Source organism: Semicossyphus pulcher, unplaced genomic scaffold (assembly GCF_022749685.1).
Source record: "Semicossyphus pulcher isolate SPU_LCO1_2020_fin unplaced genomic scaffold, fSemPul1.0.p SCAF_25, whole genome shotgun sequence".
NCBI classification, from domain to species: Eukaryota; Metazoa; Chordata; class Actinopteri; order Labriformes; family Labridae; genus Semicossyphus; species Semicossyphus pulcher.
Genome location: NW_027211699.1, coordinates 9,775,398 through 9,802,293, shown reverse-complemented (window position 1 = coordinate 9,802,293; position 26,896 = coordinate 9,775,398). Strand labels below are relative to the sequence as shown.

Sequence of the window (26,896 nt, the reverse complement as noted above, 5' to 3'; positions counted from 1 at the left end):
GTCAGTTTTCAGTGACCTAAAACTGCGTTTGTGTGGACGAAAGGTCAAAACGCAGAGAAAAAGTTACGTTTTGAAAAATACCTGTGTACATGTGGATGTGGCCTGTGAGTAGATGGAAACGCGTCTTCCATCTTTATATACAGTCACTGGTTCAAGCCAACCAAAATCAAAATATACATCCGCATCTGCTAATCAACACTCTTCCATAAGTTACTTGACAACAGGCCAAAATGAACCTTTTGATTATGTGTGTAACACCAGTCCAGCTAAGAAGGTGCTGGCCGCTGGTTTAGCTTGGGTTGACACCGACTCTCTCGGCCCTTTGCTGCGTGTCATCCCGCCGTTCTCTCGTCCTGTTTCCAACACGATCCACTTCCTCTCTGTCAATAAAGGCCAAAAAAAGAAGCTTCAGGCTCCTGCGATGTTCTGTGTGATAGTAAGTCGGACATCTTTGGGCTTTGTGACAAAACGAGTCATCTGAAGATCACCCGAGCCTTTAGGTTGTTTCAGTGTTTGGACAGTATGACGTGTCAGTCAGTGACGATGTTTGCCTTTGTTTCTGTGCAGGCACATGTTGAATGTAACCTGGGAGCACAACGACTTCTCCTTCAACAGCAACGGTTACCTGGTGAATCCAGCCATGATAATCATCACGTTGGACCGAGAGAGGCAGTGGGACAAGGTGAGCTTTTAAAATGACGCAGCTTGTACACAAACTAAATCATCTTCTGTGTGATTATAACTGAATGCACAGAAACATTGTGATAACAGAGGAGCTGTTCTGCAGCTACATTGTGTCTCTGACGTCTTCCTCTTCATGCAGCAGCAGTGATTTCATACATCACTGCTCTCTTTGTAAAGACTAGTCAGAGCTCCACTGATACCAATGAACCACCTAATGAAGGATCATCTCCTTAACACACACACTGTACTACAGTCCTCACACACATACCTCACAGACTCTATCTTTTCACTGGATATTAAAAGAAACCCCACACACACACACACCTGTCAGGTTACTGTGCCGCCTCACTGGCTCTGTCAGAGATTGAAACATTAATTGAAGCACAGGGGGTGGATGTGATGAGGACACCAGACTGGAGGGAGTTCACTTCCTCCGCCGGCTCGATGGAAGGTGTTAAGTTAACACTCAAAGTAAAGAGCAGGCGGCGTCTCAGAGCTCATCATGTGGTATTGATGTTTTCTGGTGTTACTTCCTGTTAATTCCCGATATGTTAGAAAGGCTCTGAGCTAATGAGAAGCTGTGGTGGTGGAAGGAAACAGAGTAAAGTATGAAGCCTGTTTTAAAACCTTGAACAAGAGATTACCCATCTCATCTAAGAACTCTAATCTGCTTCGCCTTAAAAGGCAGGACAATGATCAGCCTAATGTAAAAGTGTTTCTCTTCCTTCATGTCAGAATAACCTCTGCGTGAGTCTTCTTCACTTCGTATTAAACACATGACAAATGTTATTTTCCTGCCAGCACTTCTCCTCTGCACTTCCTGCTGAGCGAGAGCACGAAACAGCAGTAAGTTTGAGGCTCCTGCAACGGAGACAATCTTCTATCAATCAATCAACAAACACATGACAGCAGGAACACTTTGCAGAGCGCAGATAACAAAGACTGTGCTTTTTATCTGAACACGGACACAAGCAGCTGCGTCTCTCACTTTCCTGCTGTTGGATGTTGATATTGAAGGTCATTGATCCTCCTGCAGCACTTCCAGTCGATAAAGAAGGTTTTAAAACCATCTTAACGTCCTTGTCGTCTTTGATTTAAAGGAACATTGGCTCAAACATCCCAAACATGTTGCACGGCTGCTCAGAGACGGACTCTGTTAGACTGGAATAAATGGAATACAGTGACAGTAACATGAATGGGATGAGTCACCGTCCTTGCTCAGACATAGCATAAGGTTTTCCTCATCTTCAATCAGAAACACTGTCACACAAGAGCCAAACATCACTGACAGGGAGACGTCTCGGCATGAGGTGTGTCCTCTCATTCCTCCACTGACTCCGGCACTCATCTCCACCGCGCTGACCTCAACATAAACCTTTTAGTCGTTGAAAATATATTTGTGCCACTCCTTCAGCTCATTCCAGGAACATTTCATATAAGGCGATACCTGTACTCTGCTTAACTCCGCGCTGCCTCCGGTGTCTTTTCTCTGAGAGCTGAAATCAATTCCACTTTTGTGATTGCCTTTTTGCCAGCCGTCTTCTTGGACACGTTGCAGGGAAGCCTGTCTGTTACACATTACGGACTGACCGCTTCACACTATATAGACTCAAACCTTCAAATAATCTCTCCCCCTTTTGTATTTATTAATGATTTATTCTGGTCAATTCGAAACAGGGTTCTTTTTTATTTACAGCCTGCAGCTCTAAATAGGCTGTAATGGCTGCAACGTAATCCCTGCGCCAGATCAAAGAACGTCCAATTAAAAACAGGCTCAGATTGTTATTCTAAGTGTCTGACAAAAAGGTCAATCTCTGTAGGGATTGCTTCCATAATGTCGTCAAAGGTCCGGGTGGGGAGTGAGTCTCCGCCTCTAGCGAAGGAGTTCAAGTATCTCTGGGTCTCGTGAGATTGACCGGCGGATCGGTGCAGCATCCACAGTAATGCGGGCGTTGCACCGGACCGTCGTGGTGAAGAGGGAGCTGAGCCGGAAGGCAAAGCTTTCGATTTACCGGTCGAGCTACGTTCCAACCCTCACCTGTGGTCATGAGCTTTGGGTAGTGACCGAAAGCATGAGATCGTGGATACAAGCGGCGGAAAAGAGTTCCCTTCGGAGGGTGTCTTGGCTCAGCCTTAGAGAGAGGGTAAGGAGCTCGGACATCCGGGAGGAGTTCGGAGTAGAGCCACTACTCCTTCGCATGGAAAGGAGCCAGTTGAGGTGGTTCAGGAATCGGTGCAGGAATTTGGTGCTCTTAAATGGTTAATTTGGATCCAGTTCAATATTATTGGTACACACAATAACAAAACAAATAAAAACGCACAAAGTTGCAACTTCTCTGTTCTGCAAGGTAAAATTACTGGTTTTGTGAATGGAGTCTGGTGGCCTTGAAGAGAGAGATGAAACGGCTGTTTCTACCTCTGTAGGGATCATTTCTGCAATGTTGTCAGAAGCTAAAAATAATGATCTCACTCTGTCAATTGCAGAAACTAAAAGCACTTTTAGTTAATAGACTTTGAACAGGCACATTCACCCCTAAGGATTCATTGCAGCCATTACAGCCTGTTACACGTTTGCCAGCTAAGTGAGCAATTCCAGAACAGGTTAAACAACTCATTCACACAACAAGACAGGTAAAAATATGGCCCAGGTACAACAATACTGCTTGAAATCGTTCCATTGCTCTTATCAAATGCTGTTTCCGCCATGTGGTAATTCCCAGGAGCCATTGTTCAGCCGGTTCTCCGACTTGCTCCCAGAATTAAGAGTCAAGGTAACTTGGGAAGATGGAGTGAGAGGATGACAAAAGAGAGAGGCGGCAGAGAGAAGGAGCCCCAGAGGAGTACGGGAAGTGCTCCTGTCACTGCTCTTACCTGGCACGGTGATATATGGAACCGTTGTCTGCGTCTGCGAGAAGTTACAGTCTCACCTGCTGCTTTGTAAACAAGGAAAGAAAAATCATAATCGAGGATTTTCCTAATGGAGTTTTACAGGATACAATCTATATTCAGAGTGGCAGTCGACGTCTCATAGCAGCATTTAAATAAGCTCAACAGTAATGTTTCCCTCACTTCATGACACCACTTTTTAAGTTAACGCTGCTTAAAGCAAACGAGGAGGATTCTTTTGTTTTGCAGGATGAATGAACAATCAAGACGTCCACAGCCTGAGAAACCAGCAGGGACGCTCTGTTTTTCATCTCACTATATTCTCCTCAAATTAGAAATTCTGATTGACTGGACTAAAAGCCCGTGAGTGGAGCGATAGGTAAACAGCAGGACGGATCAATATGACTGGCAGGAGAGAGGAATAACTGAAAAGCCGGAGAGAATGATGATATTTGTTCTTTTCTCCCTCCTCTCTCGAGTTTGTATTTCATCGGGACGAGCTGCTGTGATCAGACAGGATTGTCCCCGTCCTGCATAAAGAGCACAGATTATGTGGGAGCAGAAACATTTTGTCCAGCCTGAAACTTTTTTTAGCTCTTTAATGCCATTTAGTGCAGAACAGAGGAGGGCTTGTGATATGACCAGACTTTAGCCTCAATGCTCAAATCTACAAAATGACCATCAGGAGAAAAATGATGATGTCACTGATTCAGCTACAAAAAGAAGCAAACTGCTCATCTTCTGTTTCCGCCGTTAACGTTATGAACAGATTACAGTTCCCTGCTTATGTCAAGAAGTGACTGAGCTGAGTTATTGATTAGATAGATAGATGATAGCAGAAACACATGTCCTACAGGGTTTGTCTCAGCCTCTTGGTTCTGGTTATCTTTATGTATACAGTGTATAGTTTTAATTACATGCATTAAAGCTGCATCTCCACACGATTTAAAGAAAGACCATCATTACATATACTCTGCTTATATATATTAAACCAAACGATGTCAGCATATTGATGCCCAAGTTTGTGACGTTACACAGCATGCAGACCTTCCAAAAGCAAACCAGTGACGTGTTACACAAGCAAGTGTGACGTCCCTGTTATACGGCGGTTTATCTCATCCTGTGCTCGGAGCGTTAGGAGCTCCTGGACCCTTGCTGTCTCACTCATTCTTGGACATTTTCAGCAGTTTTTGGGTCTTGATGAAGACTTTTTTTTGTCTGCGCTGTTACCGCCTCCACCGCCGTGTTTGAACATTTTGTAGAAAACAACAAGGTGGAATTAAGGTGTGAATTTTTTTGGCTTGAACAGGCTGCTTTAGGGCCTGTGTCCACTAACACTACTTTTTGTGCTTGCAGCGCCCACAACCTCAATTGTGGAAAGGAATCATGTCCTGGTGTTAGCAGCAGCTCTACACCTGGAAATTGTACCCTTGAAAAAAGGAAAGGATTAGCTTCTCCTCCGCCATTGTTGTTGACAAAGTTGATATCGGAAGTCCCGCCCCTTCTTGATTTTGATTGGTCGGTGAGGGAGAAGTGACATTGACAAGCCTTCCAAAAGTTGAACGATTTTAAACTGAGAGCGCAGCGACAAAAACAGCTGAAGTCCGGAGCTTTTTAGCACGTTTTACGGCGAGCCCTGAAAACGCTGAACTGCAGGGACACGTCCTAAAAGTAACTATTGTTATATTAAAACAACCACACCTTGCTCCTCTAGCTGTTCACTAACAGATAGAAGCACAAAAACCACTTAGACACGTGCAAACCAAAACACAAACGCTTTGAAACACAGAAAATTCAGCGACAAGAAGACGAGCTCATGCTGATGCGAACAAACACACCATCTCCTCGCTTGTTTGTTTTAGTAAAATGACTAATTAATCTATATTTTTAAACCAGTTGTTGCTGTAATTATATTTTGTTAATTACTTGTTGACTTGTAAATAGAAATCCATAATTACTTTTTTGTGAATAATTAATTAAAGATCTTTTCAGCCTTCATGAATGTGATGAAAACACTGAAATCAGTGCAGTGAAGAGCTCTCTTATATTCTCCATCTCACATTAGAACTGTGCGGTCTCCTCTGTGTAATCTTCCTGTTTACATTCAACATCAGATAGAAACAGTTAATGAGATCAAGCTGTTCTGATTATTGCTGATTGGTTCAACCCTGTGAAAGATCTCGTGTCCTGAGTGAAATGTTAAAAACCATCTGCAGCTTCCTCTCCTCACCGTGTCCTCTGAGTGCTTACAAATATAAATATCTGTCTGTAATTAGCCTAGCGTAAAGTTAGCATTGAGTGTTGGTGTTCCAGGTAATTGGTCCGACTGGCCCTCTGTGACCTTCACTGCTTCGTTTCTCAGCCTGATTCTAAGAATCAGGCAGTCAGAGAGTCAAATATGTGCAGCGTGCTGCTAAACAGGTCACGGCTTCCTCCAATAAGAGAGCTTGAAATGTTTAATTTCACATCTTGATTATGCATTCGGCCTGCTTGAACGCTCATTTCCTCCACAACATCCAATTAAAATGAGCTAACTGGTAATGCAGCAGGAGCTGGAATTGCTTTCGTTGCATTAAATGTATAATTGCACTTTCTACTTCCCAAGTGACCCAAAATCAATTTCCTGTGAAGTGTCAATGAACTAAAGAGCTGCTCGCTGCACCAGAGACACAAAGACGTGTGAGTACAGCGTGTACAGTGAGAGGAGGTTGTGTCCACAGTCGTTTCAGAGATAAGGGACAAAATGGCTTTTAGTAACCCGAACACTCATCCTACCGTTTTGCCCCTGCAGTGACACATCAGTGTCATCGTTAACCATCTGGAGTTTGGTGCAGAGATTTCTCACTGACTCGTCTGATTCACCTCTACTCTCTCGTCTCCTTCAGGTGGGGAACTACGAGATGGGCATCCTGCAAATGAGATACCCCGTGTGGCCTCGGTACGGCTCCTACCTGGAGCCCGTGTCGGATTACAGGCACCTGACGGTGGCCACGCTGGAGGAGAGGCCCTTTGTCATCGTGGAGGCGGTGGACCCAGTGACGGGTACATGTGTCAGCAACACTGTGCCCTGCAGACGGCAGTCCAACAAGACCGAGGCGTAAGTCCCAATTCCCATAACAGCACAGGAGAGAACACACGCACACACACACACACACACACACACACACACACACACGCACGCACACACACACACACACACATACACACCTGAAGGGTCAGTCCACCTACATTTAAAAGTGGATTTACAGCTTTTCAACACGTCTGCTGAATGTTCTTATTACTTTAAATATAGAAAAACGGATGTTGCCTTATAGCCTGATCTGTTACCATTATGTTAATATGTTTATATTATAGATTTTTAAGCGGGAGATTCCACTCCCACAGAGAGTTGCAGGTAGCTCGTTTCCCCACAGAAGACTGTGTTAAACTACGGCCCCATTCCAAAACAGTTGGGAGGTTGTAAACGTAATAAAAACTAAAAGGGATGGTTTGCTTCTTCTTTTAGACGTACAGTATATTCAGTAAAAAAAAGCTATAAAGAAAAAACGTAGGGGGAATTCATGCAGAATGAATTGCAGCCACTGATAGCACCATAAATTTGAGCCTCGGACAGCCCTGGACCGATTGATCTCTCGAATAATAAATAATGACAACATTTTGAATTTGATGTTTTACCCAGAGTCCCTTTTTTAGAATCGTTTCTTTACAAGAATAACACACACACAGTGCAATGCTGTCCAGTGGTGTTCTGTGGTGATGCAGATGTCGTCAAAGGTAAACAACACTGAAAAAACTGTTTTTGTCCATTTGTTTTTATTTTTAGCGTATAAAAAATGACAGAGCCAGGCCAGCAACTTGTTACTTGTTAATAAACTTCAAGTTACTTGAACTTTTTTCACTCCTAAATCTCTTTTTGGCTCCTATTGTTTTATATTTAGAAGCAAATTTACTCCTCGGGAACAAAGTTAGCACAGAGGCCTGATCCAAGTCAAATATATCTGTTACCATCAGGCGAAATTAATGTAAGGTAAAAAAAAAAAAGCGATCTAGGAAATGTGTCATGTCGCAAAGATGAAATCATGTTAGGCTTCCGTAGCTCACTCATTCTACAGTATGTTGGGTGTTACCTGTGTTACATCAGTATCATGAAATCACTCACTGTTGCCCCATTCAGTCCACCTTTAGTCAAAGACTTGTTCATATGCGAACCCTCTTGATATGACAGCACAGTCCCTCGTGCACTCTCACATGCTCAGCTTAATTGATTTTGTATCCAACTTGAGAGTGCCATTAGGTGTGAGATTAAGAGGCTCTTCCCCTGCCATTAGCCCCACCATGGCTTCTTATCACTCAATGAGGTGAGATACTCATTAGGCTGCTTGGCCACAGTGCAATATCCCAGAGACCACCCTGTGACCCAATCAGGGAAATATATGTGCTGCATGGAGGGGTATCAATTAGATGGGACGATTAGGCCGTGTCATCCATCCTCCACACCTACAGACTGATATTGGTGTTCATTAGTGGGGGAGAGCAGCGCCGGCCATTACCCATTACTGACAATAGTGTTAACGAGATGAGGGGAACACAAGATGAAGATCGCGTCCCCTCAGCGTTACGGAGCACTGCGGTGCTTCATCGCTCATGCTGACCAAATCATCCTGCCAGTGTAGAAAGTGCATAATCCCCCGTGTCCCACGATGGCACTACAGTCCAGATAAAGTCAATAAGAAGTTCAGTGACGCAGTCTGCACGCTGAAACATTCAGAGAAGAACGATGCATTTAGGGATGAAGAGGAAGATGCTTCTTCATACTTCCAACAGTCAAACTGAGGATGGATGTTTGTGCAAAGTGAGACAAGGGAAGACAGAGAAAGCACGAAGTGATGTCTTTAAATGACTATTTTTTCCTCCCAACAAAGTATCAGTCAACCTGTGTTTAAAATAACCTGCGCCCAGTCCTAAATTCAGGCTCACCTTTCTTCTCCCCTGCAGCCCTAAATTACCAACAACTCCGACCCGCACCCTTTCTAAATGGGGAGTCATTGGTCATGCAGGCTGTCCATTTCAATCCCTCACCCCCCTTCAATCCCATACATTCGGCCTGCCAGGCAGACCATCTGTGCAGCTCCCTCATTGTTCCTCAGAGAGGCCTGACATAAAGCCACCAGTGCCCGACTCCGCCTGAAGCAGCCCAAAGCAGTTAACACAAACTCTTCCCTCTGAGACACACACACGCACGCTTCTCCAGCGGAATCACAAACATCCAAAGCTTCCTCGCTGCTTTGACACTGCAGGCGGGCTCTTCTCCCTCAGCGCACATTGGCGGAGATTAATTCAGAGGCAATGCCCTGCTGAACGCTGGTATTGACCTGGGAAGATAATGTCATCATACATTAGCTGCTTTCAATGGGAGTTAGATCATAAGTTGATTTAATTAAAGCTGAGTGCAGCCGTGGATGAGCTCCCAGGAGGCTCGGAGCAACAGGACCAAGAACACAGCTCAGGAAGATGCACTTAGCGACTTCACACATCGAGGGCTCCACGAGCTGTGTCTGCTGTACCTTTACAGTGTGTCATGTGTATACTGCATATACTGTTGTTTACCGAGGATGTAGTATTCTCCCAGTGCTTAGTCACATTTTGAACAGAGAACTTACAGTTTACTGCAAACTGTTACTTTTGAGCCTTTGTCTGACTATAAAAAGAAGGAATCTTTCTCCATCTCTCTAATTGTCCTTCGTATGTCTCGAGAACTGTTCTCTTGATTAACTTCACACTCGGTTTTGTGTACTGCTAAAAACCCAAATGAGTGCAGAGTAGAGTTTGAAGTCAGTCGGACGAGTGGTCTTGCAAGCAGAACTTCTAAAAGCCAAGCAATCGCCTTGCTCCAAAACGAGAGGTTGTTTCTATCTACCAAATCCATATAATGATATCCCTTTACGCTACTAGGTCCAAACTGCATTCTTACCTGTATTTCAATGAGAAAGACAGGCACATGTGAGGCTGGAGCCACCCTGTCCACAACAACAGATAAGTCGAGTGAGAGACTTCTATCTCTGGAGAAACCTATGACCCTCAGCATGACCTCTGAGTCTGTATGGGCCTCCGTGGATGTTTCACAGAAATCTTACTCTCAGGAACGAGGAAATTCTACCACACCTTCCAGACTCAGGTCTCAGGTTGATGAAGATCTCTTACTGCAAAGTAAAAGCCACCAAAAAGTCGTTTTAAAAAACTGACTATTGAATTAAGCTTGACGTTGTCAGGTTCATTTTGGGCCTGATAATGGTGACATAAAGTTTTCATTATCCCAAGCTGAAACACAGAAGTTCTTTCCATCAACACAATGTAGTTTAAAGTCATAAATAAGAAACTATAAAATCATTTGGTGCAACAGAAACGTTTTTTTGTTCTTCCTTCAGTCCCTAAAATGTATCATGAGACCACGTCTGGTCTCTGCGTTTGGGAACAGTTTGCATTTTAGTTTCATCAAATTTGGCAAATCTGCAGCAGCACAGCTGCAGGAACGAAATGAGACTTTTTTCTAATGAAAAATCACCTGGTGCAGATTTACAACGTGTTAAAGAGGTGAATATATCAAGCGCTTTCCTGCGAGTGTTAAACAAAGACGGTCACATGATACACACACACACAGAGAGCACACATGCTGCCTGTCTCTACTCATACAGCAGCTTCAAAGCTAAGAATGTCCCCACTTTGAATAAATAACCTTACACACACACACATTTGCAACTATTCCCAAAGACCCGTTTTAAGCAATTGGCAGCCGCCTTGAAGCCCAGGCTTGAACCCTGGCAGCTGGCGAGACGGGGGATGTTGGGAGCGCTGTGTTTACTCGCGGTCTGCTGTGGCGGCCTCGTTTTCCTCCAAAGTGTTCATTTGTTTCGGTTTGTTGTGGCTCGGCTCTGCCCGCTCGCCGCTTCCTGTGTCCGTCTCATTGCCTCCCGGTCCTGATGTGTGGGTGCAGAGTCCATTAGACTGAAGGTCTGGGGGGGGGGGGTTAGGGGTGACGTATCATTAGTGCTCTCTGCATCGCGCCTATGGCTCACTAGTTCGCTGCCACATCTCCTCACACAGCTCACCTCGTGTGCTGAAGAGGTGTTTTGGTTTCTCTGAAAGCTTAATGGTGGACGCCGACCTGTCTGTGTAGGTAAATACAGAGAATGGACTAGTTTCATTTATCCTGCCATGCTGAAACCATAACGAGGCCACTGTGACACTTAAAGATTCAGAGATAGATCCCCCTCACAGAGCAGTGGCTTAATCCAAGGAAGAGTTCAGCCTCACCACACAATGAGTCTTATTCTTTGACTGTAACAACAACTAAAGATTGCTTTCCTCACCGACCCAATCATCAGTCAACTCACATTTCTCACACAAATCTGCACATTTGTTTTCAAGTTGCATCATCGTGCACTGAGAAGCAGCAGCGTGACAGGCTGTAAACTTTCCAAACCAAGTCTATAAATGTCTCTTCAGCGTTCATCGTTCCAGGTTTTTACTGTTAGCCTAATTATCCACTCAGGTCTTCCTCTCTAGGAAACAAACTTCATTGACTGAAAATGGTAGAAAGGAGTTTCAGTAGTAAAATAAAGTAGTTTCAAATCCTGTGACGCCCTACTTCAGTGGCCCCAGGATGTCTGCAGGCTGAGCTGCTGCTAGCTTGTTCTTAGCTGCTTAGCATGTGTGTTGGTAAGGATTCCTTCAGTGGTCACTGTTCAGGAGGTTTTTAACAGGAAATAAATTATCTGCAGACGTCTCCTCCTCTTCAAAACAAATGCACACAGCAATTAAAACTTGTAAAAACACAGAATAATGTAGTTTCATGTTAAAAATAAGAGTCACTTAGCTGCGGCTAACTTTAGCTCATTAACTGACGGGAATAAATGGTGAAATTATACAGTTTAAATCACTGTTGATGTTAAGGAGAGAAAGGCACATAAAACATGAGAATTATGTAGGCTGACACAGGAGTTTGGTTTGCTGCTGAATTAAAGAAAAAGAGACGAGTAGTTGAATCTTCTTATTGAACTGCAAAGTCCGACTCCACTGACAGAATCTATTGACTGCTCCAGCATTAACTCAGTAATGCCCACAATGTAAAGAGTGATGACAAAACCTGCCTCCAGTTCAGATTCTGACGCTTTAAAATGCCGTTTAGATCTTTAAAACGAGTTCGCATCTCATCAAACAATGGAAACAAAAAACTTCTTTCTAAGGAGTCATCGCAAAGGGAAGGTTATTTTTAGCAATACAGAATCAGGCCACGTTTCCAGCTCAGTAATGGCCCGACCCAAAAGAAGAACTTGTGGGTCATGAACCAAAAAAAGAAAAAAAAAGAAAAAAGTCTCCACAAGCGTTTATTCTTCTGCTTGTAGTCTGAAGCCTCACAACTTTCTGACCGAAACAAGAGCCTGTCAGACTTTTTGCCCTCTCTTGCCTAATTTGACAACTTCTACGATGCATTCAGGGACGTCGGCAGATAGCAGCACAAAGCGCACTCATGCACACAGAGAAATCCAGCCTTTTTTTGGCCCCGTTTTCCTCTGACTCAGAGCAGAGTAACGGATGTTTTACAAGTCACTAGCTTCTTTGTTCTCTCCTCTCCTCCTGAGTCATATCTGGCGTCATCCTGTTAATGTGAAACTGAAGGACATTTTCATCCCCGTGTTCTTGGAAATCCTGCTGATAAGTAAGGGGAATTGATTTCAACCCTTACGTCAGACTCTTTTACTTGGTATGCTGAGCCTGAACGTGTCAGTTTAACTTCTGCTGCGCGCTCCGTCTGAAGATCAGTGCTGTGTGTAAGCAGCCACGCCGTGTCTTTTAGTGAGGGTCACTCGGGCATGTGGGAGATTCTCACAGGCGTATGTCCTAATTAACACTGTTTAGCAGGCTGTAGTCCAAGGCGTATCAAAGTCAGAGTCCAGTTTGTCTTTGGAAGAGAGTGATGTGATGCATTTTAACAGCAATGCAGCATTAACAGGTTTGTCAGTAGAAACACTGCTCCAAACATGTTTGCTGCTGCATGACTCTGGTGTAAGAGTAGTTATGGTCTAATGAACATTTATGCATCAGTAAAGTGAGTGAGCTCAAGGGTCGCAGGGGTTTATGGGTAATGTGGTCTGAATCTTAAAGTTTTCATTAAAGGGCTAACAGAGCCCCGTGCAATTCAGCATATCAACCGAACACGAGGGGGGACTTGCTGCGGTTACTGATTGGTGTCTGCAAAAAGCCACAAAGCTAAAGTGCAGCTACATATTTTATTAGATTGGATGGTTTTATCTTTTTGCACCAGTGTAAAAGGTTATATCTTAACCGATTTTGCAGGGGTGGATCCAGACCTTTTTGACTGGGGTGGCCCGACTAGGACACTGACTTATGCAGGGGTGGCATAAAATATGTGTCCAATCACACACGCACATGAATAGCATTTAATGAACCCTTCCTTCTAAGCTTGATTCTTTGCTCAAACAGAAGATGTGTGGTCAGGCACTAGCAGCCTGTGGCAACACAGTCCCACCTCTGATAAGGCAAATAGCCAATCCTAGTATAGGATTTTGGGGGGGCACTTGGGGTGGCCAATGAGATTTCAAGGGGGGCCCAGGCCACCCCTCAAGTTTATTTGTTTTGATTTGAGTTATCCTGTTCAGTGTGGCGGGGGGCTGGAGCCCACTCCAGCTGTCATTGGTTGAGAGGCGGGGTTACACCTGGACTGATCACACACAGAGACAGACAACCTTTCATGCTCACACTCACACCTATACGGGCAATTTTAGAGTCACCAAATAACCTAACGAGCATGTCTTTGGACTGTGGGAGGAAGCCTGAGTACCCGGAGGGAACCCACGCGAACTGTATGTGAACCGGGGTTGTGAACCTTTCAAGGCATCACGGACACTCATTTTGTTGGGGTTTGTTTTTTACAGTGTGTAGAACAATCAAACACCTGCAAAAAAAAGGAACTTTTTGGCAGGTTAATAATAAATAATCAGATTAGAATTAGAAAAATAATTCAAAGTACATATTTTAAGTTTATAGTTTAATCGATTAATGTGACTGTTAGTTTTAGCCCTGATAAATACAGTGAAATAGTGTTTTGGAGCGGAAATAGAACCAAATAAGAAAGAATATGTTTAATTTTTGGGCTAATTATCAAATGAAGTACTTAACATATGAAAGTACAATAATAACTCAATATTTTAAAACCCACTAGTTATTTTGGTTAATTCACAATGACCCGAGTAAATATCGTCAAATCTTCCAGCCCCAGTTTAAAAAAGGTCCACTGAATAAAAATGGAGGTCAAAAAAGAGCTGCTCAGTTATTAATGCAGTAAAGGAGCTACGGATGACTCAGGTAACATTTTAAGACGGTACCTTTTGCCAAGTTGCCATTCTCAGGTCCAAATAACCCAGCGATGAGTTTCACTCTTGTCTGCCATTGTTTGCTTGTGATTAATTTGTGTCGGATTTGTTTTGGTCGGCCCAGCTGTCCGTCCATCTGCCGGGGCCGTGACACAATGTGCGGGCCTGTGGAGTAGCTCTTACTCTATACCTCCTGCCAACTCCCCCACCTCCCCAATTTGCTGACGTCAGAGCCCCAGCCTGGATGTCAAGGAGGTTCTCATCTCCATCATACTTGCTTTGGAAATCAGCTGTAATGACGAGCTTCATACTTCTCTGTATTGGAAATAATCAGGAAACATATTGTTGTAGTATATGACCAAAACAGAGAGATTGTTTCTTATATCAAAACTAAATCTTGATAAAGTGATTGATGTTATCTGGATAAACTGCTGCAGTGTTGGTTTATCGTCTTCCTAACAACAGGGAAGTGTCCTCTCAAAGTTTCCTATGTACCTGATTTGCTGCTTCCTGGTCCTGGAGAGAGCGCCCCTATTGGTTATTGGCAATGCTTGCATCATTGAGCTTCCTTCACATTTTATCTGACAGGAATGTCAAAACAACAACCTTACACCTAACTATGGAGATGACGGGAGCGTGCTCCAACTTCAACAACACTCTCCTGACTATATTCCGACTTTAGAAAATTGTCGGCGACAGTGAAAGTCTTTGGTGTAAGGTCGGCAGAAACTGAGTTGTACTGTTGAAGGTTTTCTTTTCTCCTTCCTGCAGATATCAACCCCACAAATTGGTCAATATTTCACATTAGGATACTTTTTTTCCCCAAACATGATTATATTGGTATTTCCCTTTATGACTGGAAATAATAACTGGTGATTTCCTCTCAATTGATAACTTATAATGAGAGTTTAATACCATCATCTGTAAGAATGAGATCAGACCAGTCCGGATCAACAGAATACTTTAAGTCTCTTAAAGAGACAGCGCCAGAATGACTGACCTCCAAATGAAACATTGAAGGATAAAATGTTTTTGTTGTCAGTAATCATCAGAACCATCCTCTCTCTCTCTCTCTCTCTTTGCCTTTCAGTATCGTGGGCCACACTGAGCCGTACACAAAGCTGTGCTGTAAGGGCTTCTGCATAGACATCCTGAAGAAGTTGTCCCGCACCATAAAGTTCTCCTACGACCTCTACCTGGTCACCAACGGCAAGCACGGCAAGCTGGTCCGAGGCATCTGGAACGGGATGATCGGAGAGGTAAGAACTACCAGGAGATGGTTTTTCATGGCGGCTGTCATCATCATTCAGGAGAACAGGAGGAGACAAGAGTGTGATGAAGGATGATTCTCTATTAGCTGCTTCTAACTACACGATCAGGAGTGAAATATTCACTGCTGTGTATGATAATGACTTCATCCAAAGATAAATTGCTGGATCTGTTAAGTTTAGAGTTGTTTTGGAATTGCTATCAGGGGGCGTCGGTTTAGCTCAGCCGTTAAATGCGGCCAGAGGCTACAGTCCTCTGGTACGAGTCTTACCCTCGGCCCTTCGCCGCGTGTCATCCCCCATTCCCCCCTTCCCTGTTTCCAACACTATCCACTTTCCTCTCTATAAATAAAAGGCCCAAAGAAATTGTCTTTAGAATTGCTATCAGCCTCCAATACCACCTATAATGCTGTATGTATCAGTGAGTACGCCAGTCAAAGTACTGATCGATACCATAACCAATTATTCCTCCAGAACTCAACTGGTTTCCGGTTGTGACAATAACAAACATAAACAGTGTGGTGTTAGCAGAGAGTGTAATGTTAGTTAAAGCTAGTAAAAAGTCAACAATCAGTGTTTTCCAACATGTTATGTATATTTTTTAAAAGCATAGTATTGATCCTCAGAATCGGCAAATACTCAAGGATCTGTATCGGGATCGGTATCAGGAAGGAAACAGATGACATTGGTACATCTCTAAGGTTTGTGTTATTGTATGAATTGATGTTATATATGGTTGGTTTGGATCCAACACAATATTATATATCATATAATAACAACAAAAAAAGATCCTATAAAAGGCAGCAGTAGTGAAGTAACTCCTTCGTTCTGTGAGGTAAAATTACTCTTTTTTTCCAATGGAGTCTGGTGGCTTTGAAGAGAGCGATGTAACTGCTTTTTCTGGTTGATAAAATAAACTTCCCCTTTAACACAAAGGTCTATCTCTGTACGGATCCTTTCTGTAATGTTGTCACACACTTACAATAATGATCACAGCCTGTCAGTGGCAAAAAAAAAACCTATAGTGGACATACTTTGATGGTGCGCAATTGCCCCAAAGGATTACATTGAAGCCATTACAGCCAGTTAGACATCTGCTTTTTGAAGCAATTTGCTGAAGCAGTTCCTAAACGTTTAATTAAATCACTCATTTAGACCCAAAAATAGACTTTAATTATCCTTTAGGAAAAGAGACTATATGTGCAAACATTTGTTCCATTTTCTGTAAAAGTCATTTTGGCACTGCAACTTCTGATGCTTAACACGAACATGAACTGATGCGATTATATGGATCGCTCATCTCTTATCTTGTCATTTTATCAGCTCAAAAACTTTATAAAGGCTGTTGGACTAAAAATCTTTAACTTATCTTTTATTAATTACTTTTGTATGTGATCAGGGTTTGATCGGCCCATTTCTGTACTGACTTTAAAAACAACTAAGTTAAAGTTGCATCGTGTGCCCTAATGATACATTAGAGTGAAAATCTCTTTTTCTCCAATTGAACGAGATGAAAAGCGATCTGAGGTCATGATTAATGCGTACACGAACAGGTACCAAGGTCACTGTGGTGCGTGAGGGAGGAGGAGATGTCCTTGTGAATAATCTACACAGTCACGTTCCCCTGGCCGGCCCTCCTCTTGACGAATTGGAGGATACAACATTAGTTGTTTGTTTTTTTCCAAAAAACAGGAAGGCTATTGTGCTCAATGAGGCATCCAGCTCCACAGCAGAGCTAATGGCTTGCATGAGGCGGAGTGTCTGGACTGTAAATCTAGCAGCTCTCCATCAGTATGATAAACAGAGGGTGTGGAGAGGCACAAAAGGCTGGAGAAGCAGTCAGAGTGGGTGTGTTTGAACTGTACCGGTGAAGTCTGACCGATATGGGATTTTTGACACCGATACAGATACAGATATCAGGAAAATATTTGAGCTGGAATGAAAATAGATCTTTAAAACTTCCCTATTTTTCTGTGTCATACGTCTTTAAAAAAGTTTGCCTTTCAGAACATATCTGACAGATTTTGGGCCAGCGCCAAATCAGCCTTTATTATTGGCAAAGCAAACATATATCGGTCGAGGTCCAGTTCAAACATCACAAAGAGAAGCATCATTTCTCTAAGCCTGAGCCCTAGTGACCTTTAGCCTGCAGCGACTTCTTTCACTTCCTGCTTGTTATATTTGTCAGCAGACATTATGTAATAGGCATTATGCTACATGCTGCAATACCTTCTAACGGATTACAGATGGATTAGATGGTGGGTCATGGTTTACAATGCATGGTAAAGCTAGATAACATTGGGATGGGCTTTTGAGTTGCATCCATCTGGAAGAAGCAGACAGTAGATCGCTTCCGGGACAGAGGCCGAGTGTGTTGACATCACAGACGGATGAGGTCTCTGTCAAAGGTCAGCAATGGATGGCAGGCGTTTGGCAGAACACCGCCACACAGGGTCTGATCTATCAAACATTCACTCTCCTTTTACACTTTCATCTCACCCAAAAAATATCTCTTTCCTCCCACATACAGGTGTTCTACAAACGGGCGGACATGGCTATTGGCTCGCTGACCCAAAAAATATCTCTTTCCTCCCGCATACAGGTGTTCTACAAACGGGCGGACATGGCTATTGGCTCGCTGACCATAAACGAAGAGCGCTCGGAGATTATCGACTTCTCTGTCCCGTTTGTGGAGACAGGCATCAGTGTGATGGTGGCCAGAAGCAACGGGACGGTCTCACCGTCGGCCTTCTTAGGTGAGAAACACCTCGGTGCTTCTGTGAAGTGTGAGGATATGTGGATGTTGATGTTGTGCCTTAGCTTGAAACCAAATGTGCTCAATCAGCGGGGCACTGTGGTGTAGTATTTAGAAGAAGAAGAGACACTTCATTAATCCCTGAGGGGAAGTTATATTTTTACATTGTGTTAGTACAAACATGCTACACACAGAAAGGCCCGAAATACACACATGCACTGACAGGAACCAATGGACATGCATCCATGGAGAGACGTCAGAGTGAGGGGGCTGCACATGGACATGCGCCCTGAGCAGTTGGGGATTTGGTGCCTTGCTCAAGGACACCTTGACAGTGTCCAGGCAGCTACCTGTTGAAGGGCTGAATGTTGGTGATGCAATAATTCACCATACAGTGCAAAGTCAGGAAAACTGTCATAGTATAAAGAACAAACCACCATATGCATAAAAATTAGAGATTAAAAAGTTTACTTTTTTCATCAATCAGAGCAGTATGATTTCTGTTAATCTAAATCCCTCTGATTTAGCACAACTTTATGTGCAGACTGAGCAAAGGATTATGCCAATACTCAAGTATGTGAATATTTTCTTACACCAATTACTTTTCATTTATGGATTTGAAGCAAGTTGCCTTGGGAGCAGACGGTCCTGTTAGAAGCGGGTTTGTCTTTGTCGTAGTTGGCCAAGCCTGTGGCCTGAGGACGGGTTCACACCAGCCTTGTTTAGTCCGATTGAACCAAACCCTGAAGCTTTTGTCCCCTTGGTGCGATTCGTTTAGGTGGTGTGAACGCCGGAATCAAACAACCGGACTGTGGTCCGCTAGAAAAGACGGGTCTCGGCCCGTTTCCAAACGAAACAACAGTCCAGTTTGATTCTGGTGAGAACATAAACGGACCTAAAGTAGGACCAAATACAGGAAACAAACATTTGACATTTGCAGAGACGCGCAGCGAGATGAGCAGAATACAGACGTGGGGGAGCGACGAGGAAATAGAAAAATGGGCTGACTAAATTTCACAAATGCTTGTGGAAACGCACGAGAACACGGAGGTGTTCAAACTGTTGAAAAACTAAAGGAGAGTGGAACTGATCGATCTGTGGAACAGTGTCTGTTAAAACAACAAAACATTAAAGTCTGCGATCATGTTGAGTGTGATTGAGGAGTGTGCTCTCTCTCGCTTTGTTTACTTCAGGAAGTTTTACCACGTGAAAATTCCAACCAATCAGAGAGCAGTTTCCCTGCGCATCAAAACTTTTGGTCCGCTGGTAAAAGCTGCCGTGTGAACACAAACCAAACTCGAGGCAAAATGCAACTTTGTAACAATTTGGTGTTTGATTGGGACCAAACAAACGACCCTAAGTGTGCTAAGTGTGTTTCTCCTGCCTGACTGCTGCCTGTGTCCTCTTGTCCCTGCAGAACCGTACAGTCCGGCCGTCTGGGTGATGATGTTCGTCATGTGTCTGACTGTTGTGGCCATCACAGTCTTCGTCTTTGAATACTGCAGTCCAGTCGGGTACAACCGCAGCCTGGTCAGCGCCAAAGGTGAGACTGCTGATCCTCCTGTCACAGCTGCTTTAGGTGCAACTTGACGTAGAAAGCAATGGATTGATTTCATTTCACATTGGAGTTTAGGTCTATAACAGACCCAAAGACACAACCCTTTTGAAAGCCAAATCACTATGTTGACCATACTGTGGCAAAAGGACGCCGTGGGTGGTAGAAGATGAGATGATGGTTTGGTTGGGTAACTGCTGGAGGAGAGTAAACTCGGCAGATTAGAACCTGTTTATTCCGTGTGTGTGGAATTAGCAGTACCAATTAAAAATTAATTTGATCAAATTAAAATAACATTTGGGTGCTCGAGCATCACCTTTTAAAATGTTAAATTAAAAGGATCTTTTACTCTTGTCATAATGCAGGAAACAAGCCAACACATTAAAGCAATTATACATGCCTAGATTAATTCATTTTATAATTGGCTTTCCTGAACTCTAACATCGCGGGGCTGCACACACTGAAGGGCTCTGCAGGGGCTTTAGAGAACATGTGAAACCCGAGCCCATTTACAGCGGCCACATATTGGATCAATGCCTGGAAAATTGAGATAGTGCAGTTTCATCTCTGAGCCATGTGGTCTATAAACTGTCTTATAATGGATGAAGAGAGGCCAAAGGGGGCCGCGCTCATGACTCGGCTTCTCATCTTTGTTTTTATGTACTTTAGGATGAATCACGTATACGATGCCAACATAACAGCAAGGTTAAAGAGGACATGTTTTAACAATGACATTAAATCTGTTGTATACATGTAATTGTAGACATGTAACAGGGTTTCAGCTGCAATGAGTTATCCTTCAGACGACCAAACCAGACAGCTGCTTCACTTTTGTTGTCTTCTATAAGACAAACATTTGATTTTAAGTCAAAGCTGTAAGACACTGATGGTTGCTGCACCATCAGGAGAACCTCAACGCTGATAGGCTTTTACACACAGCATTAGGGGTGGGACAAAATATCGGTACGACAATATATGTCGTCCTGACTCGTGCATTACGATTATTTTGAGTCTGGTGCCAAATATCGATATTTTAATTTACAAATACACGGCGCTCTAAACAGAGTTCCCTGTGATTTCGACACAGCGTGCCACTACTTTATGATCCCTCAAAGTGACACTTATTCCTGTATCCTGTATATGGCCACGTTTCCCGCATCGTATCGTGAGTTACCCTGCGATTGCCACCCCCACACAGCATTATGCAAAATTCTCGGTTACTGTTCAAAACACTAAACTTGGTGACAAGAGTACGCGTATTGGCGTGATTCCTGTTGCATCATTTGCATTGCCATGTGCTAATTGCGATCTATGGAAGTCTTTGCATTGACTTCGAATGTAATCGCTTTTGGCCCAACCAAACCTTTACAGTGCAAACAAATCCTGGATAGTCACGCTACAAAATTTGGGACATTTTTCCCTTACAACATACTTTTATTGGTTCCATTTGAGGCTGCAAATCAGAAAAACACTACTTTAAAGTTGTGGAAGGCGTTAGCAAACTTTTTTGTTGTTTCGGTGTCATAGCTATCGTTCCGTTAAATTATTCTTATTCTAATAATTTCTTCAATGTGCACCATGTCCTGTGACTGACACGGAGTCCTGTCCCCTCTTGGTCTAGATCCCGGAGGCCCCACCTTCACCATCGGGAAGTCCGTGTGGCTGCTGTGGGGAATCGTCTTCAACAACTCCGTCCCCATTGAGAATCCAAAGGGCACCACCAGTAAGATCATGGTCCTGGTCTGGGCTTTCTTCGCCGTCATCTTCCTGGCTTCCTACACAGCCAACCTCGCAGCCTTCATGATCCAGGAGCAGTACATCGACACGGTCTCCGGACTGAGCGACAAAAAGGTGCGGAGCTCCGTCGCCGTCATTGACCCTCCTGTGTGTGATGTGTGCCGTGTTGTTGTGTTTGATGTACAGCTTAGGGAAAACACAACCTGCTCTATTTTGGGTGTGTAAACAGTGTGTGGTCGAGCTATGAAGGCAAATATCCAGAAGCGGCAATGTCATGGCTGTGACTTTCCACTTTCCCAACAGAGAGGGGTTCACAGAGTAAGTGGTGAAATTGAATTACATCCCCAGACTCTTTAGATTGGGAGGTCTGTGAAAGCTTCTGTAATGTAATACATCAGTGGATTTTCTGGGCTGACAGTGATTATAATTTCTCACATTATCTTATGCATATTTGTCTGGCCTGGGGATCTGCTTTATACAAGTATTGACAAGGAAATCCATGTTAAACCGTCAGCGCAAGAAATGGTTTGTAGACTTTTTTTGCTCGCAGGCAACCGAGGGGATTAAAGAGGCATTTGAGGAAAAGACCAAGCTGTCCACTGCTCATTACCATTCTGGCAAAGTCATTTACAACTCTCGTCTCATTATACATTAAGTCTGCTAGGCAGGGAAAGAAACAGAGCCGTTCTGACAGCAAGTCCATAGATTATTGAGGAGCGTTCTGTAGGGCGGCGTGGGGGAAGCGGAGGGCTGAACCGCTGTTTGTCCAGCTGTGCTGAACCCCTCAGGTTAAGTAAATGTAAATGAGGTACAAGATGAAGTCACAGAAAGTGACCTTGTATCAGAGGAGGGGGCGATGAAGACGGGCAGAGCGGCTCTAAGGACACCGCGCTGTGTTACGGCGGATGATTACCTCCGCCCTGCAGAATACACACTACAAGAAGTCCTTGTGATGGGGTAACACATCATGTTAACTCTGACATGGCTCAACCTCCTTTAACTCATTTTGTGCAACACATTATATATGTAGTACCAGTAAGGTGTGTGCAGGGGGCATGCTGTCAGGGTACAGCAGGGTAGCTTAATCTAAGCAGGCTACATGGTGAGATGGACAGAGTTTGCAGCAGAAAAAGAAGAGCAGTTTTTGTTGGGTCAAACTCTTCACAGCAATAATTGCTTTGACTTTTCCAGAGACATCTTTTCTTCTTGCAATGACCTGTTTTCTCTTTGCGATGCCAAGGTCAAAGTATCAGGGTGTTGAAGCACTGCCAAACATGTAGGGGGAAGGTTGTAGCCTTGTAGTGTTTGGACAACACATATCACACCAGTAGTGGTGCTTTGTTACGTTGCTTAAACAGACGCACACCTTTAGTGACTGTTACTGCCTTTCTAACACCTGAACAGGTTGGTTTGGCTGCTTGATTATGTTGGAAACACATCAGGGTGTTGGATAAAATTATATAAAGCTGACGTTGTTGGATTAGAAACCAGGCTTCCTACGTGAAAGTCCTGCATTGTTTGATCAAGATTGAGGATCTCGATTGGCCTTAAACTCTGAGTGGAAGATAACGTTCTTCAGTCATTAAAAGTGCGTTAAAGAAGCATCAGCATTTGATGAGCTGGGAATGAGAGCGGGCTGGTTTGGATGTAAATAGTGTCTGACTTTGACATCACAGACGATGGTAAACAAACAATATATTCCCAACCCGACTGAAGTAGTTTCTTTTTCTAACTGTATCCATGACATTTTGAACGGCCAATCATGTTTTTAGGACTCATTTTGACTCGTGGCATTCTTCTTTCGTTGCAGGGACTTGTTGGATATGCTCTATTTAAAACATTTAATGGTCTTGTTATTGGTCTGCCGTCTTGGTCAGATGTTTCTTTGAGAAACAGATTTCATATTTATTGACTTCCTGGTTGAATGAAGGTGACATGTGAATATAAACCTACTACTTTTATAGATTCGGGTTTTAAGTCTGCATTGAGGGTCTAAGAAAAGAGGGTGTAGTATTCTGTACGGGACGTAAAAGCCCTCAGGGGCAAACGTGTGATTTGGGTCTCTACATATAAACTTGACCTTGTACGTCTCCTCCAGGTTTGCCATCAGATCGCACATGAGCTCTGCTCCACTTCCAAGACGTCCTGACATGACGTTACCTCTTTTCTCACACATTAAAACTTTAGCACAAATGGTCCCTCAGCTAATGTACTGAGAACATATTTGCATAAGGTTAATGAAAAAGTGCAATTTTGTCGATTGCATTTCCGCCCCATTCCACTTCCTGTCCTCACGGCTAATTAAAAAGGCATATAGCTCTGCCAAAAGCAGAAGGATAAAATGAGACGTTCATTTCTTACTGCAGAAAAGGAAGTGAGGATATCTTTGCACGCAGCGTCTGATCGTAGGGTCTTAATTAACAGAGAAGGAGCCAGCAGGATAAGAAGCACAATAGCAGTTAGTGGTTAAGGCAGCAATCACAAAAAAAGCAAGGTGGTGAATGTCACTGATTTAGTGTCTCGGAGCTTTTTATCTACTTTATGGTGCATCTGTAAGAAAGTCACAAAACAGCCTGTAGGGTGGAACAAACTGAATCTGATTATATGCCCCCATGTCAAGGGCTGTAACACGCATGCTGAGTATATCTGACACCATGATGATGCATGTTACACTGCAGGAAGTTCAAGCAGGTGCATCCCTTCATCAGAGCACAGAGATTTGATCACCGTGCATGCAGAGGCTTCTGACACCTGCCTGTGAACATGCACGCGACGCACCAGACACTTTTAGTTGATGTCTTCCAAATGCTGGAGGCGGGCCGCCAGTTATGCACGGCCTTTTTGTAGGCTAACCGTTCATAGAGAAGTTGTGCTGCTGAGTGTATCCTTTAACTGACTACATCTGCTGCGCACAGAGCAGCAGGGTTGTTTGAATCACAGACAAAACAAGACGTTGAGCCCTAATGTAAGAAACCCCTGATGCTAATGCTCAGCTCCCAAGTGCAGGCTCCAAAATCGTGATTGTTCAATGTTTATCTGTATCAGCTCTCTGCAATCATAACAACTTATGTAATTTCTGTTCAATAACGTGTGTAAACAACCAACATGCCAGATAATGTTTGTTATTGATTCTTACTCTACATCTCTTGACAGTTTCAAAAGCCGCAGGAGCAGTACCCTCCGTTCCGCTTTGGTACGGTCCCAAATGGCAGCACAGAGCGCAACATAAGGAGTAACTACCCAGAGATGCACTCCCACATGGTCAAATACAACCAGAAGGGAGTGGAGGATGCCCTTAACAGCCTCAAAACAGGGTAGGTGTCTGCCAACGGTAGTAAAATAAATATTGACAACAGAACCGAGAGCCAAAACGAAGCAGAACTGTTCTGCGACGGCTATTTGAGCTGAAATCCTTCTCCCTTTATCCCTGCTAGGAAACTGGATGCCTTTATCTATGATGCTGCTGTGCTGAATTACATGGCTGGCAAAGACGAGGGCTGCAAGCTGGTGACCATTGGCAGTGGGAAAGTGTTTGCTACCACTGGTTATGGCATCGCCCTGCAGAAGGATTCACGCTGGAAGCGACCCATCGACCTGGCCCTGCTTCAGTTCCTGGCTGACGGTAAATTCTTTATATATTTATACACTAGATGCTGAAATCCACTGAATGTTAGCAGTGATGCTATAAGAACCGTATTTGCAAGTTTTCTATAAAACAAAAGGGGAATAAATGAATAAGAAGAGGCTGTTAGCATCTCATTAGAGCCCATTATGTACTGTTATGGCACAATAAAGGCGGCAAGGGGAAAATTGGGAATGAAAATAGGGTGCAAAATATTATTACAGTAAAAATCATTGGAATGAGAAGCACATCATAAATGTGTGTCTATAAAGCAAGTTTCAAGACGTGATTTAAAATGTGACACTTATTCTGCTGAGCTAAGCTCCTCGGGCAGGAGCCTGGCAGCCTGGTCACCTTTGGCAGAAACACGCAATCGATGGAGAGAGGAATAACACAATATGTTGCATGATGTGTCAAACTGAGAGACCATGCACTCAGTGAGTCTTTACTACTCACATGAACCTCATATTACCTGAGATATCCAGTAATTCAATAAGCGAGCAGTTGATCAGGTATCTTTGTCCTGAGACAGCAATGTGTGTTACTGGCTCTAAAATCCAGCAGGTCAGGTGAAGTCTCCAAAAACGCTTATTTCCAACCAGGACTTGCAAGAGATATCGGAGGCGTTGCGAGACGATAAACAGGATTGGAAAACAGAAATAAAATTACCCTGTCTCCTAGAAATAACCTTTATATATGACCTGATTATTTTCCCATTTACGCTTTAGGAGCAAAAGTCATCACTGCCTTGATTATGTTCTTAGTCAACCTTTTTTTGATCGAGTCTAGAGCTATCTTTATGCACCAGCGTCTCAGGAAGGTGGGTGCGTGGATACCTTTAACATATTTAACATGTCCCAATAATGTTAAATCTCGCTGTGCTTTACAAGGTCACAATCTAAAGAGATGGGGACCATTGCCTTATGTTCAATCTAATGTGAAACTTATTTAGTGACAAGGAAGGATTTTGTATTAACTATGCAACTACTATGCAAATGCATTTCACGAAAGGTGTGAAGGTGTTTCATTACTCACTCGAAGCCCCCAAAATAATACCAACATTATGCAAATAAAGCTGAAGTCTGTGCTCCTCTCTCGCAGGCGACACACAGAAGCTGCAGACCGTCTGGCTCACGGGAATCTGCCGCAACGAGAAGAAAGAGGTGATGAGCAGCAAGCTGGACATCGACAACATGGCCGGGGTCTTTTACATGCTGCTCGTGGCCATGGGCCTGAGCCTGCTGGTTTTCGCTTGGGAACATCTGCTCTATTGGAAACTACGGCATTCAGTCCGCAAATCAGAGCGGCTGGATTTCCTGCTCGCTATCAGCAGAGTAAGTATGAAAAACTGCAGACAGGTCAAAGTGGTTCATGGTACTATTATATTATAGTTTCAATAACTGTAATTTCTTTGTAATAATCAGTATGATAACAGGATAAGGTGTCTACTGAATGGTGTTTATTGAAATGCGACGCACGTAACAAAGAACTTTCTGTAGACAGAAGTTGCAGATAATGTAATAAGCTACAGCGCCGCTGCAGAAAAATTAATGCAGCTGTGAAGACTGCTGTCTCCTCCTGAGGTATTAAAGCATAAGCTTAAGATATATCGGCAATGCAGAAAGTCAAATCAGTACACAACCACAATGGTTGAAGGTCATCATCAACAATAAAAAAAAAATACAGTAAAATAAAATTAGATTAAAGCAATAAAAAGGACTTCAGGGACACTTGGTGAAATATTCTGATCCTTGAGAAATTGAATTTAAATTGTCCCATTAAAAAACCTTCATCTGTCTGTCGACAGCAGCCAGGGGTGAGATTTAGTATTCCAAACAGATACACAATTTGAAAGTAAAATAAAGCTGGTGGGATAGAAATGGAGAAGCTAATACGGTAAGTGCATGATCAGCAACTCGCTCATTTATATGCCTGAGCTGTTTTTAAGATGAAGCTGCGTGCAAACAACTTTTTAAATATAGCAACATGAATACAAAA

The 26,896-nt window shown here is 43.4% G+C and overlaps 1 protein-coding gene across 1 annotated transcript in view; it reads left to right on the top strand.

Moving 5' to 3' along the window:
* Positions 1-26,896, top strand: part of grin2ca (glutamate receptor, ionotropic, N-methyl D-aspartate 2Ca) — a 49,594-nt gene that overhangs the window by 20,236 nt on the left and 2,462 nt on the right. The window contains exons 3-11 of the mRNA XM_069675900.1: positions 568-682; positions 6,456-6,667; positions 15,052-15,220; positions 17,832-17,985; positions 19,402-19,527; positions 21,161-21,390; positions 24,430-24,590; positions 24,711-24,898; positions 26,000-26,232. Coding sequence (XP_069532001.1) covers positions 568-682; positions 6,456-6,667; positions 15,052-15,220; positions 17,832-17,985; positions 19,402-19,527; positions 21,161-21,390; positions 24,430-24,590; positions 24,711-24,898; positions 26,000-26,232 — 1,588 coding nt within the window. The remainder of the gene's footprint in view (positions 1-567; positions 683-6,455; positions 6,668-15,051; positions 15,221-17,831; positions 17,986-19,401; positions 19,528-21,160; positions 21,391-24,429; positions 24,591-24,710; positions 24,899-25,999; positions 26,233-26,896) is intronic.